Source organism: Diplodia corticola (assembly GCF_001883845.1).
Source record: "Diplodia corticola strain CBS 112549 chromosome Unknown scaffold8, whole genome shotgun sequence".
Lineage (NCBI taxonomy): Eukaryota > Fungi > Ascomycota > Dothideomycetes > Botryosphaeriales > Botryosphaeriaceae > Diplodia > Diplodia corticola.
Window position 1 is genome coordinate 1 of NW_017971487.1, and position 19211 is coordinate 19211.

At 57.0% G+C, this 19211-nt stretch overlaps 8 protein-coding genes across 8 annotated transcripts; 4 read left to right on the forward strand and 4 right to left on the reverse strand.

Annotated features, from left to right (window-relative positions):
* Positions 1 to 1096: 1096 nt before the first annotated feature.
* BKCO1_80001 (heterogeneous nuclear ribonucleoprotein hrp1) lies at positions 1097 to 4142 on the reverse strand (the record flags this gene model as incomplete). The annotated part of the gene is made up of 5 exons (XM_020279191.1): positions 1097 to 2284; positions 2343 to 2506; positions 2600 to 2640; positions 3788 to 4042; positions 4099 to 4142. 5 exons carry the CDS (start codon positions 4140 to 4142, stop codon positions 1097 to 1099), a joined length of 1692 nt encoding a protein of 563 aa, XP_020133405.1.
* Positions 4143 to 5091: 949 nt separating this feature from the next.
* BKCO1_80002 (gtpase activating protein) lies at positions 5092 to 6686 on the forward strand (the record flags this gene model as incomplete). The annotated part of the gene is made up of 2 exons (XM_020279302.1): positions 5092 to 6351; positions 6420 to 6686. The coding sequence occupies 2 exons, from the start codon at positions 5092 to 5094 to the stop codon at positions 6684 to 6686; spliced, it is 1527 nt and encodes a 508-aa protein (XP_020133407.1).
* A 696-nt stretch (positions 6687 to 7382) lies between these two features.
* BKCO1_80003 (uncharacterized protein) lies at positions 7383 to 7931 on the reverse strand (the record flags this gene model as incomplete). Its single annotated transcript, XM_020279368.1, has 1 exon — positions 7383 to 7931. The coding sequence occupies one exon, from the start codon at positions 7929 to 7931 to the stop codon at positions 7383 to 7385; it is 549 nt and encodes a 182-aa protein (XP_020133406.1).
* A 1044-nt stretch (positions 7932 to 8975) lies between these two features.
* BKCO1_80004 (arginine n-methyltransferase 2) lies at positions 8976 to 10411 on the forward strand (the record flags this gene model as incomplete). The annotated part of the gene is made up of 2 exons (XM_020279379.1): positions 8976 to 10184; positions 10256 to 10411. 2 exons carry the CDS (start codon positions 8976 to 8978, stop codon positions 10409 to 10411), a joined length of 1365 nt encoding a protein of 454 aa, XP_020133413.1.
* A 105-nt stretch (positions 10412 to 10516) lies between these two features.
* Positions 10517 to 11796, reverse strand: BKCO1_80005 (dienelactone hydrolase; the record flags this gene model as incomplete). Its single annotated transcript, XM_020279390.1, has 2 exons — positions 10517 to 11028; positions 11229 to 11796. 2 exons carry the CDS (start codon positions 11794 to 11796, stop codon positions 10517 to 10519), a joined length of 1080 nt encoding a protein of 359 aa, XP_020133412.1.
* An 829-nt stretch (positions 11797 to 12625) lies between these two features.
* On the forward strand, positions 12626 to 13846 carry BKCO1_80006 (uncharacterized protein; the record flags this gene model as incomplete). The annotated part of the gene is made up of 4 exons (XM_020279401.1): positions 12626 to 12777; positions 12838 to 12915; positions 13000 to 13733; positions 13797 to 13846. The coding sequence occupies 4 exons, from the start codon at positions 12626 to 12628 to the stop codon at positions 13844 to 13846; spliced, it is 1014 nt and encodes a 337-aa protein (XP_020133404.1).
* Positions 13847 to 14257: 411 nt separating this feature from the next.
* On the forward strand, positions 14258 to 17275 carry BKCO1_80007 (dna mismatch repair protein msh-2; the record flags this gene model as incomplete). Its single annotated transcript, XM_020279411.1, has 5 exons — positions 14258 to 14413; positions 14463 to 15584; positions 15634 to 15894; positions 15944 to 16115; positions 16167 to 17275. 5 exons carry the CDS (start codon positions 14258 to 14260, stop codon positions 17273 to 17275), a joined length of 2820 nt encoding a protein of 939 aa, XP_020133403.1.
* A 437-nt stretch (positions 17276 to 17712) lies between these two features.
* On the reverse strand, positions 17713 to 19209 carry BKCO1_80008 (histone h1-binding protein; the record flags this gene model as incomplete). The annotated part of the gene is made up of 3 exons (XM_020279422.1): positions 17713 to 18003; positions 18061 to 18266; positions 18321 to 19209. The coding sequence occupies 3 exons, from the start codon at positions 19207 to 19209 to the stop codon at positions 17713 to 17715; spliced, it is 1386 nt and encodes a 461-aa protein (XP_020133426.1).
* Positions 19210 to 19211: the final 2 nt, after the last annotated feature.

The following is a 19211-nucleotide window of genomic DNA, read 5'->3' on the forward strand; positions in this document are numbered from 1 at the left end:
GGGGGGGAGGCATTGCGCGCATGGCTTCGTCCTGACGTGTCTCTGCTGTTTTCCTTTTTCCTGTCGAGTAACCCGGGCTGCATTGCATTCAGTCACCCGCACCTTGTCCATGTGAGAGGAGAAGCCCTAGTGGTGATCTGGGTTGCTAGAGGTCAGTCCAACCAGTCTCTGGATGTTTTCCTCGCTCGATCAGCATAAACAAGAAGTCGGACGATTTCCCGCGACGCCGCATGCGAGGTACGTACAAAAGAGCATGCCAAGCACGGCGATCGTGATACCAAACATCCCAACTCGGCGGGGAACCCTGCTTCCCGCCCCGGAAAACTTCGTCAGGAAACAGAAGGTGGCCACGGGACGGAAAATAAGCAGAAATGTAGACGACCCGAAAAACGGTTCGTGAACTTGCCCTAGTGGATATGCATCCCTGCTATAGGGGGAGTCGCCACGAGTGGGGATTGGATTGGCTGGGACCTTGCAGCTGGGCGCTTATGCTTGTAGATTGACGGCGAGAACAAGGCAGGGAAAAGCGAAATCTCTCGCACGAATATTACCGCATCGAGCATGGTGTCACTTGCGAACCAGGTCCAGCAAAAACGTCATGTCATTGGCATATGGATTTCAAGTCTCTGCATACGTATCCAGGAAGAGCAAGAAAATGGGGGGACGGGAAGCAGAAAGAAAGAGAAAACCGCCCTAGCGTAGTATACATTCGGAAAGAGCAGCCTGTGAGATGAAAAGTAAAGAAAAAGGCCCGTTTCCGTCGGAAGGACCCCTAGTCATCGTGACGGGGCCCCGCTTCTTCGACCGGAGACCGAGCTGGCCGCGAGGTTACCTTGAATGTGAATCTTTTTCGCAGACCTGAGATTTTTAATGCAGTGGAGGAAAGAGAACCGACCAAACCCATTACCATCCTGCGGACCTGAAAGAGAGCTGATGAACGCGTGGCAATGGTCAATACTGACGACGTCGAGTGCAGCCGCAAGTCTGATGTCGTCAATTCGCTAACTGAAGGGCGCTGAAGCCGACCGGTGACATGTGAATCTCGGCGGAAGCGTGTGCAGCCGGGCAAAGCACTGCCAAGCAGAAGATCGACAGCTTAGCCATTCCTCGCGTACGGGTGGAATCCCCTGTGCGATCCCCGACCACCGCCGCGGTAGTTTGCGCCCGGCTTACCAGCGTTCTTGGGGCCGGTGGGAGCGTTTGCGGGCGCGTTGCTGGGTTGGACCGGCGGCGTCGTGGCCTGGCCGCGAGCAACACCTCCTCCCCTCTGCGTGCTGAATCCGCCTCTGCCGCTGAAGCCACCACGGGCAGCACCAGCCTGCGGGCCGTTCGCCGGCATGTTGGGCTGCGGCACATCGTCGTACATGCCCTCCCAGCTGGTTGGCCCCCCTTGGTTGTAGCCGCCGCCTTGGCCGTACGCGCCTACCTGCATGCGGCGCGCCTGTTGCTGCTCATATTTTTGTTGCTCGAATGCAAGTTGTTCTTGCGCGTTGAAACCCGGACGGTTAGCTGCAGCCATCATGCTAGCGGCAGCGGCAGCGGCAGGCCCACCTTGGAAACCAGGAGAACCCATCGCGCCAGGACCCATCTGGCCTTGCGGCATCGGTTGCTGCATCATCGGATTCATGCCGTTCTGCATCGGGGTGCCCGGAGGGACGGGGCTGCCGGTCGGGGACATGGTGCCGTTGCCTCTCATCTGTTGCATAGCCATCATCTGCTGCATCATCTGTGGGTTCATCTGTCCACCGGGACCGCCCATCATGGGGTTCATCTGCTGTCCGCCCTGCATGGTAGCCGCCATTTGTTGCTGCATCATGGCGAAATACTGTTGCATGCGCTGCCAGTACTGCGCCATCATGGCCGGACTCATGCCGTTGGGCATACCCTGGGGGCCCTGCTGCTGATTTTGCTGGTTGTCGAAACCACCGCCATCACGGTTACCAAACTTGTCGCCACGGCGGCCAAACTTTCCACCTCTGTCGTCGTCGTTGTCCTTCAAGTTACCACGGGGCTGGGCGCGCTTAACCTCAATGGGCTTGCCGAGGATGGCTAGCGGACCCTGAAGACAGGCATCGACGGCGGCTTCACCGTCGAAGGTGACGAACCCGAAACCACGGGGTCGGCCCGTGTCCTTGTCCATCATGAGCGTGGCATCGATAACGCGGCCGAACTCTTCGAAGAAGGTCTTGAAGTCTTGCTCGGTAGCCTCCTGGCTGACACCTCCGACGAAGATCTTGGCCGTCTTTTCCTGCTCCTCGCGAGGAATCGCACGCTTCGGGTCAATCTGTAGCAACCTTGTCACTTTAGCAGTCCTTTGATTCCTCGGATCGTGCAATACTCACAATTTTGCCGTCAAGATAGTGCTCCTTTACCATGACAATGTTGACAGTCTTGGGGTCCTTGAAGGTAAGGAAACCAAAGCCGCGCGACCGGCCAGTGGCACCATCACGCATAACAGTGCATTCAGCGACTTCACCAAACTGTGAGAAGTAATCACGCAGCGATTCTGCAGGGCCAAGTGTCAGCACGACTGGGATCCTCCTCGCTTGGACCAGTAACCACTGCGTAAAGCACAGGGTGTCGTATCCAGACTACTCACGATCCGTTGTCTCCCAGTTCAGTCCACCAATGAACATTTTACTATGGAATAGGTCAGTCTGTCGGCCACTGAACAGTGCAACAAAGCAGTGATGCTCAATAAGCAAAGAAATGAGGGCAGTGGTGCGGAGAGCGGAGAGCGGCGAGCGGATCGAGTCGGTCTTCGAAGTTCTCCTAGGATGTCTTTCCCTGCAAGTGTCAAGCGTCGCGAACATAGGCCTGACGAGGAAGCTTGTGATTCAAGCCTTGGGACTGCGGTTGAAGTGGAAATCGGATGGTCGCCGGCAAATTCTGGATATGCAAGTCGTCGTATTTACGGGATTCTCGTTGACTGCCGGACGGATGCCGATTCGCTTGCCTGCAAGCAATGTTTTCGCCATAGCTCTTTGCTGATTGATACTGTCCAGCTGGGCTGAACTCGACGCCGCCACCACGGCCTATCGTCGCAAGAGCACACTGATGTTCGGCAGGAAGCGTCTGTGTTTTGCTACGAACCGAGTGCTAGGCGCCGGTAGCTTCAGACCCCGGCGACGGAGAGTGACGCTCCAGTCCCATCTACCTGCTCGAAGCTATCCTCGCTGGCTCTATGGAGATTATCTCGACAAGAAGCTACGCTCCTAAAGGTAGCAGATTGGGCTGATTTGCGGCTGACGACGAGCATAAACTGGTGATCGAAGCTGTTGTATGCCAGTTTCCGGCGTTCCTCAATAACGCGCTTGTTATCTCTCCCGTGATTCATCCCAGGGATGCTGATGCAAGACAAGCCAAACAGGCGTGCCTCTGCGCGCGAATTGAGCGAGGAGGCCAAGCGTGGCCGATGCCACTGTGATTTCCGCCAGAGACCGTCCCATCCCCGTTCCAATCATCGGGGGGTTTTTTTTTCTCGCTCATAGCCAGCTCTTCATTCCGAGGGGCGCAGAGTCTGGCGCATCGCATTTGCCACAACTGGAAAGTGGACTTTGTCCCGAAATTTCCACGCCCGAATCCATCATTACGTGGCCACGCTATATTCCATGCGTACTTCGCAGCCGGACAGCGTAGAGTCCACGGCTCACACGGCGCAGGGCTTGATACAAAACGCCCACAAGACTTCGAAATCCGGAAGACCGACTCGTTCCGCTTACCTCGCTTGATGTGGTGACATGTGGAAAAAGCACGGACGCTGGGATGAGCAAAATAATCGACTTACCCGTCTTCTTTGATACCAATGCCGCTCGGTTGCTCATGGCCACCGGCATGCTCGTGGTGCCCAGCCTGGTGGTCGCCGCCATTCATGCTCACATCACCATCGCCTGCACCTGCAGCCCCGCCATTGTGAGTGAAGCCTTGGTGCTGTTCAATTGTCGGAATGGCCACCTGTGCAGGCTCCGGCATGGACGGTGCAGGCTGGGCAGCAGGAGCGGAGGAATGTGCGGGCTTGGAGGGGGCCTCGTCGTTCTCGTAGCTGAAATGGGAGCGTCAGACAGAGATTTCGCGTAGAAAAGCCGGCGGAAAACATACAGATCGGCGAAGAGATCCTCGTCGAGCTCCTCGGGCTCGGCCATGTTGGGCGAAATGGCGACGGAGTGACGAAGGTGATAGAGTGGGAGGGGGCCGAGGCCAGCGCGCAGCTAGTTCCGCACCGGCAGAGCGAAAGCAGGCACTGCGCGTGACGCGATCGAAGGCGTGTTTGCTCGGCCGGGGTGGATCGGGCGAGATGGCACTCGAGCAAACAGCAGGGTCAGCAGGCTCGATGGTCGGAGGCGCTGGAGCTACGGGCGCGTGGGCAACGAGTCGTCGGTGGAGGATGGTTGTGGCAGAGGGACAGCGCGGAGGTTGGAAGAGGAGGTGGGCGATTAGGGCAGGAACGGCGTTTCCACGGGCGGCGGGTCTTAGGGCTTGGCGAGCTGGTGGGCGGCGGCAACTCGAGGCCCCGGCGCGCCTGGAGAGCAGCAGAGCAGTAACAGCTCCGGTCCCAGATTCCTGCGTGACCTCCGTCACCTCACCCATCTCGCCCCAAATGGCCGGCAAGAAGCAGCAGCAGGTACTCGCCTCTCGTCTCCCCGCCCATTCCATTCCCCAGCCGTGCTGACCCGCGCGACGCAAGGAAATGGTCCAGGTCGGTTCGTAACAGCTGCCACCCATCCCCGCGCCCTCTGCAGCCGCCTCACTGGCTAACTCCGTCGCCCTCGATCCTTGACAGACCGTTCTGGGTACTTCGTCCCTCTCCTGCAAATCGACCCCGCTAACACAGAACACAGCTCTGCCTCCCCTTTCTGGCGGAACAGCTCCGGTGCTGCTAAGAGCTATGACAGCAAGAAAGTAGTCGGCGCGTCATACTCCCACACCGACATCCTGCGTTTCGATTCGCTGTAATCCGCCCCGCCCTTGCGATCCGTCACCTGGAGACTCATGCTCAGTGCCAGTTCCCTTTCGAGCTCCTCTCGCCCGCGATCGCCAAACCCAAAGCCGTACGGTCATGAGAGCCCGCCCACCAGCCACGCCGGCCCCACAATGCATCCCAACCAGAAGCCATTCTCATACCTTCAATCCAACAACGACACGGATGCCGACGAAGATGAGGATGACGACGAGGAGCCCGAGATCACATTTGATGACGATGAGGACGAATTCGGTTTACCGAGCATCGCCAGCATGCGAAGAAAGGGCAAACGGAAACCCCTCAACAAAGGAAAAGATCCCGGAGGCACCGGCAGCTCTCTCACCAGTCCGCTGGGATCTGACTTCGGGTCGGCACACTGGAGGATGAACAGCGGCGACATTGCCGAGGAGCGCAGCGGGAATACAATTCCACTGTACCCCACTGCAAAGCCCACTGTAGGGAAGATCCTGCGGCCTCAGTACAAAGACATCCTCCGCGACCCGGCAAATGCACTGCATCTGATAGCGCATCCTCCGCTGCCACCGGGTGCACCGCAGAAGGAGATAGAAGAACACTCGGCGCGAATTGGTCGCATCAACAAGTTCAAGCGTATCCTGCAGTCCAGTACCATTGCACTACCGGAGCTACGCTCAACAGCTTGGTCTGGAATTCCGGTCGAGGTGCGCTCGATGACCTGGCAGCTGTTGCTTGGATACCTCCCTGCAAGCAGCGAACGCCGCATCACTACACTGGAAAGAAAGAGGAAGGAATACCTGGAAGCCGTAAGGCAGGCCTTTGAGAAATCAACTGCAGCCAGCGAGATCGGGATGACGCCATCTGTGGCGTCGAGCAAAGGGCGTGGCCGAGGCTTGGATGAAGCTATCTGGCACCAGATCAGCATCGACGTACCCCGCACCAACCCACATCTCGAGCTCTACAGCTACGAAGCAACTCAAAGATCTCTCGAACGTATCCTCTATGTCTGGGCCATCAGGCATCCAGCCAGCGGCTACGTTCAGGGGATCAATGACCTGGTGACACCGTTCTGGCAAGTGTTTCTGGGCGCATATATCACGGACCCAGACATAGAGTCGGGAATGGATCCAGGCCAATTGCCCAAAACGGTGTTGGATGCTGTTGAAGCGGACTCTTTCTGGTGTCTTACAAAGCTGCTGGACGGCATTCAAGATAACTACATCTTCGCGCAACCCGGCATTCAAAGACAAGTCGCCAGCCTTCGTGATCTCACAACCAGGATTGACAAGACATTGGCGACGCATCTCGAGAGGGAAGGGGTTGAGTTCATCCAATTCAGTTTCCGCTGGATGAATTGTCTCCTTATGCGCGAAATTAGTGTAAAGAATACTATCAGGATGTGGGATACATACTTGGTAGGTTTGGTTCATCACGCTTTACCCCTGTTGCTGGATTACACTTTACTGACATGGAACCCTCACAGGCCGAAGAACGGGGCTTCTCCGACTTCCACCTCTACGTGTGCGCTGCCTTTCTAGTCAAGTGGTCCGACCAACTCGTTAAAATGGACTTCCAGGAGGTCATGATGTTCCTCCAAAGCTTGCCTACTCGAAATTGGACCGAGAAAGATATTGAACTTCTTCTCAGCGAGGCTTTCATCTGGCAAAGCCTGTTTAGAGGGAGTAGCGCGCACTTGAAAGGACAGAGTACGAAAGTTGGGAACGGTATGGTTGGGATGGGTCCTGGTTGATGTGGCAATCTGTATGGGCAGCAAGGTCTATCAACCTGAACTTGTTCAAGCAGAAGCTGTGCGATATGGCGCGCGGGTGCAGGGAGATGTGTTTTTGGATGAGGCAGGCCCCATTGGCACTTTTTTGACCATTCTTTTTTGATACCTCACGGAAAAAAAATCAAGAGACGCAGAGAAAATTTAGTAATATTGTAATTGTAAGTCTTGTCGATTGAGAATCATGGCTCGTAGCACGTTTGCTAGTATAGCGCGTTCAAATAACACGCGAAGTAAGGCTAATGGGTTATAGATGAGAGAAGGCGACAAAGAACCGCAATGCCACGACCTACACACAATACTGCCAAGAAATGCACTCGTTGTCATTGAACAGTAGATCTGAACACGGTAAAGATCGGGAATCGAATGCATTGCGACCAACTCGCCGGACAGCGTCGCATTCTGTTCTGATCTAGCATCACCACCAGCCAATGAAGTAAACCTACCTCCGAATTGGGTGTCTGGGTCGCAAATATCCGCACGGGTATCGGCGGCCACTATACGCGTACATGGAAGAGCCATTTATACTGCGCCGAGCCTTAAGCAACGGTCGCTGATGCCGCTCAAAGGACTGGACAGTGAGCCATCTCTTCTTGCTCAGGTTCTGGTCCACAATGTTTCCAAACACATTGCCTTGGAAGCATACCACATCTAATATCTCTAGGGTTCTTGTACCATCAGCGCCGCGCTGTTCTGTTTTCTTCGGAAAGAGACCACCACCTGCTGCTTCTCCCGAACTTCCATCAAGTAAGCCCTCAGCACCTCCAAACATCTAACCGCATACTTCCTCCTCGTCCTCACTACGCGCAGCTCCTCCATCCCCTCCTTCCATTCCCTCTCCCTCGACTCCTTCTCCTCCTCCAACCTCTCGTAAGCATCGATCGTGTCGCTGGTATTCTTCCACACAACACAACTCCCCGGCGGCGTCATGCTCGAGCCGTGATCGCCCAGCATCCTGAAGCCCTGTCGCATGGCGTACCGCCTGACGTTGCCGCCACAAAGCTCCTCTATACTATTGAGAACGGCTACTGCGCACTCGGTGGCGGCTTTCTTGCGTTTGACGAGCTCGGTGAGCGTCCTTTCGGACTCGTCGAGCTGGCCTATGAGGATGGCTTTGGCTTGCAGTTCGCGTTGGGCGGCGCGGAGCGCGGGCGTGTTGGCGTTGAGGGGGGCGAGTGCGGCGGCGGCGCTTCTGGTCGTGACGGGCATGGCGGGGATTGAGGTTGTTTTTTTGGTGGGCTGGTGCTGCGCGGCCCGGGTGCGGTCTAGTCTGGAAGATGTAGTGTTCTGCGGATTTTGGTGGGTGATGCAAGAACGAGACCGAGATGCTCACCGACAGTGGGCGTTTGCACCGGGTGCATTAGTGTGCAGTATTTGCAGGTGTTTGCATCGAAGACACAGATCGCTTGACATTAGAATAATGGGATAATAAGACCGACGGGTTCCGGTCGAAAATGGATAGTGTCTGAAAAATATACGATGGGATAGTCTGACTGTGGCCCGCTGTAACAGGTTGCGGCACTGGGCTGGGGAGGTGAACGGGTGGTATATTGAACTACCCGAAGAGAAAGCGCCATATACCCTCCTTGACCATCGCACTTGCCAACACCGCCATTTCGAATCGACTCTGGCAGTCCCGTGCCTGGCGAAAGTTAGTGGTAAGAGTCGCGCTCTGTTTTGACCAACTTCGTATTCCGAAGTGAGTTTCACTGCCGATTGCTCACTCACTTCTGTATTGATGTGAGAGTGTCCTGCGGTACTATACGGTCAGTAGCTCAACTGCCATTTCGTACGGAAGTGAAAAGTGCTTTCTATGAGTTATGATTAGACCATCGTCTAAGCTTTAATGCAGGCCACAACGCATCTCCAACTCCGGCAATTTTCGGATGGAATGAGAAAGCGCTGCGTAGAAGAACAAGTCCTAAAAGTAATTATCTTGCAAGGTATCTTGTGAAAGCTGCTGCGAGCTTGCTTTTCAACAAAACCGCAAGTGGTTCCGAAGTGTTCGTCTGGACAGCCCATCGGATCGCCGGGTATTCCTCTTGTCGCGTTGTCGTCACAATAAACTCCACCCCATGCACAAATCCACCCGACGTTTCCCCGCACTGGTCAAGAATTTCTGGCCCTCCCGCCCTTCATTCTCCCTCTACCACCTCTCTCACACACCCAATATCCCAATTCCCTTTTCCCCTCCAATTCAAAAGAAAGAGAGAGAGAAAGAAAGAAAGAAAAGAAAGGGAGCAAGCAGCCGCAATGATGGAGGGCATGGAAATCGACACCGACCTGACCACGCACTCGATCCTCCTCGCCGCGACCAACCACGACGTCCCCGCGCTGCGCGACCTGCTGCGCAACACGTCCGCCAACGTGCAGGACGAAGACACGGGCTTCACGCCCCTCCACGCCGCCGTCGCCGCCTTCGAGCCCGAGAAAGAAGAAGGAGAAGGAGAAGAAGAAGAGCAGAATGGCGGCGAAGGGCAGACCACCAACGGCCACGCCGCGGCGGCAGAGACGAAGCCGCCGCAGCCCAGCGCCGAAGAACTGGACAAGGCGGTCCGCACGATCAAGGTCTTGATGGCGAATGGCGCCATCTGGAACGATTTGGACGTCAACGGCGAGACGCCCGGCTGCATCGCCGCGCGCCTGGGGCTGAAGGAGCTCTACGAGTTGTTCGTGGATGCTGGCGTGCGGGCGGAGCTGTTGCTGAGCCGCCTGGATGAGTACCAGATCCTGGGCGGCAGCGGCGGGGAGTCTGACGAGGACGAGGAGGATGACGAGGAGGGTGAGGGCGAGGAGATCGAGGTGGTGGAGGGTGAGGGCGTGGAGGGGTACGAGCTCGTGCAGGAAGAGGGCGGCAAGGGCGAGGACCTGAGCGCGTCGGGCGTTGTGGTCGAGGCTGTGGAGGAGGATGGGGGCGAGAAAGAGGGTGAGGAGGGTGGTCCGGCGAATCCGGACGTCAAAAGTGCAGAGTACCTGGCGTCGGAGCTGACGTTCGAGGGGGATCGGTTGCTCGACGCGGACAAGAACGGCGTGATGATGGCGTGGGAGACGTCGATCATGCAGCGCAGCGCAGATCTGCTGCTGCCGAAGGAAGGGCTGCGCGTGCTCAACGTCGGTCACGGTATGGGCATCATCGACAGGATCATCCAGGAGAAGAAGCCAACCGAGCATCATATTATCGAGGCACACCCGGCCGTGGTGAGGCGCATGAAGGAGGAGGGCTGGACGGAGAAGAAGGGAGTTTCCGTGCACGAAGGCAAGTGGCAGGACGTGGTAGAGGACCTCGTTGCCCAGAACATCACCTTCGATGCCATCTACTTCGATACGTTCGCCGAGGATTACAAGGCGCTCCGCGAGTTCTTCAGCGAGTATGTCATTGGATTGCTTGATTCAGAGGGCAGATTCGGCTTCTTCAACGGTCTTGGTGCGGACAGAAAGATCTGCTACGATGTCTACACGAAGGTAAGCGAATTAACTACATACACTGCCATTACCCATATTTGTACTCAACTAATCATGTCCTGCTCTTGTAGGTCGTTGAGCTGGACCTCTTCGAAGCCGGCTTCGACACTGAGTTTGAGGAGATCCCCATCCCAGACCTCGACGCGAACGGCGAGTGGGAGGGCGTCAGGCGGAAGTACTGGGTGCTTGACACCTACAGACTTCCTACCTGCAAGTTCATCGGTTGAACTGTCACTACCTCTCCAATCGTTCCGGCGCAGGCGATCTGCCCCATCCAGAAGATGAAACTACCCGAGAACCAAGATATCTGCCGCTGATTTGCCTCCCTATGATCACCACTTGTCAAGCAGCTCGTTGCTGGGTATGGCCTCCTCATCCAACACCTTCATCGCATTGTCGTCGATAATCGGCAGCTGCTCCAGTCCCTTCTGTTTCATATTCTTGGGAACGACGTTGGGGTCGAGCAAGCCGATCTGCACCAGGACGCTCGCTTGGTCCCAATATACCTTCTCGTGCACAAGCTTTCCGCCGCGGATGTTCACGACGCTGACCATGGCAACCTGCACGGGCTTGTTGGTGGGCGGCACGCCGGGCAGGATCCACGGCATCTCGTGCGTGTGCCGGAAGGTGACGACCATCTCGTCGACGACGCGGTCGACGCCGGTGGTGCGCGAGATGAGGCGGATGTTCATCGAGGGCGGGATGTTGGGGAGGAAGAAGTCGCGGTAGAAGCGCATGAGCTCGCCGCGGCCGATGCCGCCGGTGGCGGTCGGAACGTGGTTGACGTAGGGCTGGGGGATCATGGTGGCCATGGTCTTGGCTGCGTCTTTGTTCTGATACTTGTCTGCAAGCACGCAAGAGAGAATTCATCAGCCCGTCCGTGTCCAGTGAAAAGAAACGATTCTACAGATGCAACTGATACTGAATGCGTGCGTGCGAGCTGCTTGAATACTGGAGCACTAATTCCCCGTAGCAGCAGCAGCAGCAGCAGCAGCACGACCCCCAGCGCTCGAAATACATGCGAGGAAAGCAAAGGCCGCTTACGCTGCAAGTGCTCCTCCCACACGCTCTCCAAATCCACGTCGAGCTTGAGTCCCTTGCGCACCGTCCCCAGCGTCCTGCTCCACGCCAGGCCGGCCGCGACGGGCTCGTACTCGGCCAGATCCATCTCGGCGAACCCGGGCTCGGTGCCGCGATACCAATACGTCTTCATGGTGGCGCCGCCGACGGTCTGCGACCCGGCGAGGTGCATGAGGAGCGGCAGCTGGGTGGGGTACTTGAAGTTGGGCGAGGGCAGGGTGTCCGGGTAGTAGACGACCATGGCGCTCAGGCGCGGCATGGGCTTTTGGGCGAGCTGCAGGCAGATGGCGGCCGCGGCGCCGAAGGCGACGATGGCGTAGTATTCGCCTAGCTCGAGCGAGTCGGCGATGGACGTGATGGAGGCGGCGAAGGCGGCCCGGCCGTTGGGCGCGAGCGGGTGGAAGGTCACGTCGAAGCGCTCGTCGCGGAAATGGCGCAGCATTGCTGGGTCGAACTCGGAGTCTTCGCCGCAGACGTGGAGCTGTGGCGGCTTCTTGTTGAAGGAAAGGAAGCCGGCTGTGGAGCCGTTCATGGTGGCGGTGGGTTTGTTGTGCGGGTGCGCGGTCGTGGGCTGGTGTCGTCGGCGGAGGCGCGGAGAGAGGCCTGGGGATTTGACGTAGAGACGCGGAGCTGGACCTGCGGGTGAGCTTGTGTCTTGGAGGTGTGGGCTCTCGGTGAGCGGGCAATGGCCTGGGTGAGCTGGCAATTGTGGTGTTGCGATGGAGAGGCGCGCAGCCGTATGCGGTGGGTATGAAGAGGTAGAAGCTTCAAGAGGCAGAAATCACGCTGACGTCGCCCTTGGTCGTGTTCCAACACCTGTGCCTGTCGTGCCCTTGTTCGCTGCCGCAGCCATCCCAGTTTTTGCGGGCATATTCCCTTATCGATTGCTGGCCGGCAGGGGTCGTGTGTGTCGCGTTTGCTAGTGACGTAACGTCGGGAGATGGGCGTTGACTGGAACGAACGCGAGTGGCTGGCTCTGGCTGGCTCTGGCTGGCTCTGGCTGGCTCTGGCTGCGGTTTCGTCAGCCCCGCCTTGCACGATGCAGCACGACTCCAAAACATGCCGCCGGTAATATATCAAATCCATGCTTGTCTGTGAGATGCATGTATTTGTTTTTCAGCGGCTCTGTATCTGAGCCCCGCGACGTTGAATTGTAAGCCACAGCGGCTGGCGCCGGCCGCGCTAAGCCTTGAGGATCTGCGCCGCCGTCGCGGAGCTTGAAATAAAACCCGCCAGACACTGTCGCCATCACTTGCGTCCCCATCGTCAGACAAGCGATGGCTGATCATATCTCTAACCCAACCGCATACACTTGACAGCGGGAATCCGCGACGGCCGCTTGCAAAGGTCGAGAGTTTGCCATGGCCGAGAAAGAGCACGAGTCCCATTCGAATGGCACAATCCGTTTCGAGGCGCCCGACGCCGCTTCGACGCTCGAAGGAACGGGCGTGCTCGTCACAGGCGGGGCAACAGGAGTGGGCGCAGCCATGGTCACGGCGCTGGCCAATGCCGGGTGAGCCCACGGCGGCCTTCAAGCACAAACGGAATGGACCTAATAATATCCAACATACAGCGCATACGTGACCATTGCCGATAGCGTCGCGAACGAAGGCCAACGCCTGATGCTGGACTTGGTCAACCAGAACAAACAGTAAGCCCACCCTCAACACCATCATCATCCTCCTCTGCCACTATTCTCACCACGAGCCTTGCATTCCTTTTTCGCCGCGAACAGCGTCCAATACCTCCACACACCCCTTTCATCCTTCCGCTCGCAGACGGAAACCTTCGCCCACGCCTCCGCCTTCTCCCCAACCGGCGCCCTCTCCCTCGTCATCATCAACACCCTCCCCCCCGATTCGTCCCCTTCTTTCGCGCCCGCCGACTCGCTGTTCGACTGGCTCGCCAACCCCCCTTCGGTCCCGGGCTTCCCGCCCACTTTGGGGCCTCCGCCGACCGCTCCGCTCGACCTCAGCGTGACCGCCGTGCTGTACTCGGTGCATCTGGCGTTCCATCATTTCAAGGCTGCTGCTGCTGCTGCTGATGGTGCGGGTGCGAAGGCGGGGAGAGAGGAAGGCGGCAGCAGTGCTTCGGCGCGCGTGAATGCGGAGAGGCATATCCTTTTTCTAGCGCCCCGGGCGTACGTCGATGAGGGTGGGTTGGGGCCGGGTGTGCTAGCATCCGGTGCCGCGGCGGCCGGGCTGAGAGCTGTGTTCAAGGACTTGAGGGGCGTGGTGCAAAGGGGCGTGCCAGGCTTGGATGGGTCAGGCGTGAGGGTTAATTTGGTGGCGGTCGGGGAGACGGTAAAGAGTGATGGTATCAACGGCGGCGGAGCTAAGGTGGAAGGCAGAATGAGTGCGGCGAAGAAGGTCAAGGTCGATGGAGTGCTGCTGGAAGAGGAAGATGAGGAGAAGTATGTGGCGTGTGTGGATGCGGTCATGCGAGTGGTGTATGATGGCAATCTACAAGGTGAGCCTCACGATGGGGACTGGGAGTGGTGTTGTAGGCGAGAATGCTAATGATAGTCTCTAGGCTGTGCTCTGGCCGTCTCAAATGAGAGTGTGCAGGGCGTGAATATCTAATTAACATGACTAAGAGGGAAAGCTACCATGTGGATGAGCTGATTTGGGTGCTTTCGAGAATAGACTATCGTTTCAAGCGACATGAGGCACATTCTTATGTGAGCGAAGGCATAATGCAGCATCATCAACCACGCAAAGAATGCGCTCAATGTACTGAACACGAGATGTCAATTTTTCCTGACGAATTGGTCTACAATTGAAAATCAAGTTGATGAGCTAGATGAGACGGGGTGCTACGGCAGAGGAGCTCGGACTGAGTGCACGGGCCATCCATTACCGCTGGAGGAACGCGTCCACGGCACGCGTCGCGTATCCCGACAGGCCGTGTCGCAGTCGCCGCCACGCCCGTCCACTCGCCCACTCGCCCATTGACGCCGCAGAACTCATTCGCTGCGCTCTTCGGCAATCAACATGGCCTCCCGTCCAGAGCTCAAGGTCGAAGACGAGACAGGCTTCATCAGGTTCTTCCGTAACCTGCCCGCCAAGAGCGAGGACACCGTCCGCATTTTCGACCGCGGTGACTTCTACACTGCCCATGGCGACGATGCCATCTTCATTGCCCGCACTGTATGCCGCTATACACGACAACCAAAGCTACATGCTGATGCGTAAACAGGTTTATAGGACCACATCCGTCCTGCGCCAGCTTGGCCGCGAGCCCGGTCTCGAATCTGTCACTCTCTCCATCACCGTCTTCCGCAACTTCCTCCGCGAAGCCCTGTTCCGCCTAAGCAAGCGCATTGAGATATGGGAGTCCACCGGTCGTTCGAATTGGAAGGTCACTAAGCAGGCCTCGCCCGGAAATTTGCAGGACGTTGAGGAGGACCTTGGAGGCCAGCTTGACTCCGCTCCAATAATCCTCTCTGTCAAAATTACCGCAAAGGCATCCGAGGCGCGCCACGTCGGTGTGTGCTTTGCTGATGCAAGCGTGCGCGAGCTTGGTGTCAGCGAATTCCTCGATAACGACCTCTACTCCAACTTCGAATCTCTTCTCATCCAGCTGGGCGCGAGAGAGTGCTTGGTACAAGCGGACAGCTCGCGTAAAGACGTCGAGTTGGCCAAGTTAAGGACAATAGCCGACAACTGTGGTTGCGCTGTCTCCGAAAGAAGCTCCGCCGACTTTGGCACCAAGGACATTGATCAGGACCTCTCCCGTTTGCTGCGCGATGAACGCGCCGCAGGTACCCTACCGCAGACCGATCTGAAGCTGGCCATGGGCGCTGCGGCGGCACTGATCAGGTACCTGGGAGTCATGTCCGACCAGACCAACTTTGGCCAGTATCAACTATACCAGCACGATCTTTCACAATTCATGAAGCTTGACGCTGCAGCATTGAAGGCACTCAATCTGATGCCAGGTCCTCGCGATGGCTCCAAGTCTATGAGCTTGTACGGTCTACTGAACCACTGCAAGACACCACTCGGTAGTCGGCTCCTCGCTCAATGGCTCAAGCAGCCTCTTATGGACGTGAGGGAAATCGAGCGCCGACAGCAGCTCGTTGAAGCTTTTGTCATGGATACCGAGCTCCGTCAAATCATGCAGGAGGAACACCTGCGGTCGATCCCTGACCTTTACCGCCTGGCAAAGAAGTTCCAGCGGAAGATGGCAAATCTCGAGGACGTCGTTCGCGCATATCAAGTAGCCATTCGCCTTCCAGGCTTCCTGGGTACCCTTGAAGGTGTCATGGATGAACAATACAAGGATCCCTTGGATGCGGAATACACTGCAAAGCTGAATGTAGGCTTCCCAAAAATCTTCCCAAATGCGTTTGTTAACGTCGCTCCAGGAATGTTCCAACAGTCTGTCCAAACTTCAGGAGATGGTCGAAACCACCGTCGATCTGCAGGCATTGGACAACCACGAATTCATCATCAAACCTGAATTTGACGAGGATCTTCGGAGTATCAGCAGACGCTTGGAGAAGATCAGAAAGAGTATGAACGATGAACATTCGCAAGTAGGCGATGACCTTGATCAAGACACCGTCAAGAAGCTATTCTTGGAGAACCACAAGGTTCACGGATGGTGCTTCCGCTTGACTCGTAACGTAAGTTGACAAGGCGCATTTTGGCGCCTCATCACTAACAACATCTTAGGAAGCCGGTTGCATTCGGAACAAAAGGCAATACAAGGAATGCTCGACGCAAAAGAATGGCGTCTACTTCACCACCGACAAGATGGCAGAGTTGAGAAGAGAGTTCGACCAGCTTTCAGAAAACTACAACCGCACACAACGAGGCCTCGTGAATGAGGTGGTCAATGTGGCCGGTAAGATTCACTCACTTTAGAAAACACGATAACCTTGCTGATACTCTCTAGCGTCGTACTGCCCGGTGATAGAGAGACTTGCCGGTATCCTGGCTCATCTAGACGTTATTGTCAGCTTCGCTCATGTATCCGTCCACGCCCCCACGGCCTATGTCCGTCCCAAGATGAACCGGCGTGGAACTGGCAACACAATCTTAAAGGAGGCTCGGCACCCGTGCATGGAAATGCAAGATGACATCTCCTTCATCACGAACGACGTTTCTCTCGTCCGTGGAGAGTCCGAATTCCTCATCATCACCGGCCCTAACATGGGTGGTAAGTCGACATACATCCGCCAAATCGGCGTCATCGCCCTGCTCGCTCAGGTCGGCTGCTTCGTGCCTTGCAGCGAAGCCGAGCTCTCCATCTTCGACAGCATCCTCGCGCGCGTAGGCGCCAGCGACAGCACTCTCAAGGGCGTGTCCACCTTCATGGCGGAGATGCTCGAGACGGCCAACATCCTGAAGAGCGCGACGCGCGAGAGCCTGATCATCATCGACGAGCTCGGCCGCGGCACCAGCACGTACGACGGCTTCGGCCTGGCCTGGGCCATCTCCGAACACATCGTGCGCGAGATCGGCGCCTTCGCCGCGTTCGCGACGCACTTCCACGAGCTCACCGCGCTCGTCGACACGTACCCGCAGGTGCAGAACCTGCACGTCGTCGCCCACATCGGCGAGCGCCAGCAGCAGCAGCAGCAGGACACGGCCATGGCGGATGCCGACGACGACGATGCCGCCGCCGCCACGGAAAAGCGCAGGGAGGTCACCCTGCTGTACAAGGTGGAGCCGGGCGTGTGCGACCAGTCGTTCGGCATCCACGTGGCGGAGCTGGTCCGCTTCCCGCAAAAGGTGGTCAACATGGCGAAGCGCAAGGCGGACGAGCTCGAGGACTTCTCCGGCAAGCACGAGGATGACGCGGGCGCGGCGGGCGAGGCGAGCAAGGCCGAGGTGGAGGAGGGCAGCAGGATGCTGAAGGAGGTGCTGCTGAGGTGGAAGGAGGCGTGCAGGGCGGAGGGGCTGACGGGGAAGGAGGAGCGGGTGGCGAAGATGAGGGAGTTGGTCAGGGCGAACGAGGAGCTGATGCGGAATCCGTTCTTCAAGCGGGTGAGGGCGCTGTGAATGACGAGGCGACTCGGGCTAGGTGCTACGAACGTTTGTGTGTTGTTTGCTATGGTGGAGATGACGGGGTTTGGCTCGGCTGTGGCTTTGAGTATGTATGGCGTTTGGGAAGGATACGTGGGAAAAGGTCTGGGTTCCGTTCTTCGCTGTTGTGTAGCTGAAGGTTTCCCATAGCTGAATAGGGGGAATCGAAAATTTATTACCCAATGTAGAACGGTTGCAATCCGCCAGGAATGATATTGCTCTGCGAATCAAAGTGAATGTTTCGTGCGTCCATTCAACTCAGTGGAAAGACTTAAGCACTTCGCGTGTTATCCTCGTCAATTGGAACGAAATTTTGCAACCAACGCTTGATTTTATTCCATTGGTTTTGCCCAAGATCGTGTATAATGTGCATAGAAGCTAGAATTAGTTTTTACCCCTAGTAAGGGAACCATCTAAGAATCCTCCGTCTTTGTCTTCTTCTCCCCAGCAGCGTCCTCGGGAGCCTCAGACTTCCGCTTAGTGCCGACTGGTACAGACGCACTAGTGGCTGCAGGCTTCTTCCGCTTAACAAGTCCGGAAATGTCACTTGCGGCCTCGATCTTCTTTTTCTGCTCTGCCTGCTCCTCAGCCGGCGCCTGACCAAGCAGCTCGCCCAAAATTCCCGCCAGGGGATTGGAAGGATCGGCGCCTGCAGGGTTCGTTGGAGCAGAGAGGGAGATGGCAGGGCCACGGAGTTCAGTGAGCTGGCTTTAGAGTTAGCGTTCATTCGGAGAGGGCAGGACGCTCAGAAGCTTGCATACCCTGTTTTCCATGTCTTCGATCATCTCTTTCACGTCGGTAATCTGTGCCTTTGCGTCTTCGGCCTTATCGGCGGCAACGGAGGACAGAGCCTCCTCCTCATTACTCACGCGCAGGCGACAAGATTCGATAGCTATCTCCATCTCCTTAGCGGCCTCTTCGCGCATGGCTTCATCGACCTTGGCTTCTTCGGGGTTGACCTTGCCACCTGTCGATATGTTAGAACGCTTGTTCACAATGTCGGAAGGTGTTCGTGGCGTACCAGATGCCTCAGCCTGAGCCTGAGCCTCGCGGACCTTAGTCATAGACTGGAACTCGAGGGCAAGCGAAAGTTTGTAATGGGCTTCCGCAATGAGAGATGACTCCTTAGGCAGATACTTGTCCTTTAAAGCGAGAGCAGCGCGGAAGTCCGAGACGGCATCAACAAAATTCTCGTTCTCCAGACCAATCTCTGCCTGCAGATCGTGCGTGTCCGCTAGTTTCTCCATCACCTTGCGCTCTTCAGGATCGAGCTCTGTCACGGGTGCTTTTCCCTTGCCCTTGCCTCCCTCGGACGTATCCCGCACCGAATTCTGTAGCGCCTCGAGCTGACGCGACAGCAGAACGCGCGCGACATCGAGGATCTCGTAGGCAGTTGCGAGGTCATCTTCGGGATTATCAGCCTCCTCTTCCTCACCCTCCTCGTCGTCCTCCGACTCGGTATCCCAGTTTTCGTCCCCGACGATCTGGAAAAAGGGCTTGCTGTCCACGGTGGGCTCCGTCTCAGGCTTCATGCCGTCCTTCTCTTCGACGGCAGCCTCGACAACCTCTTCGGCCAGCTTCTCCTCCTTGTCCGGCAAAGTCTCAGCTGCAGCCTTGCTCTTGTCGTCCTTCTTCTGCTTCTTCGCAGGCTTCTCCTCGCTCGCGACGCGCCCGCCGAGCACATCGCTCTTCGCAATGGCAACCTTGTAGAGGCAGCGGCCGTAGCGGAAGAGAAGGTCGGCGTTTTCGGGCGCCATTTCGCCGTTCAGTTGCTCCTGCACCTGCGCAGCTTCCGAGTAGATGTCGGCAGCCCCATTGTAGTTCTTGAGCGAGTACTGCAGGTTTGCGGCCGCGAGTAGCTCCTCCAGCGTGCTGGGGCTGGATTCTTCGGGGATTGCCTCGGTGGACATGG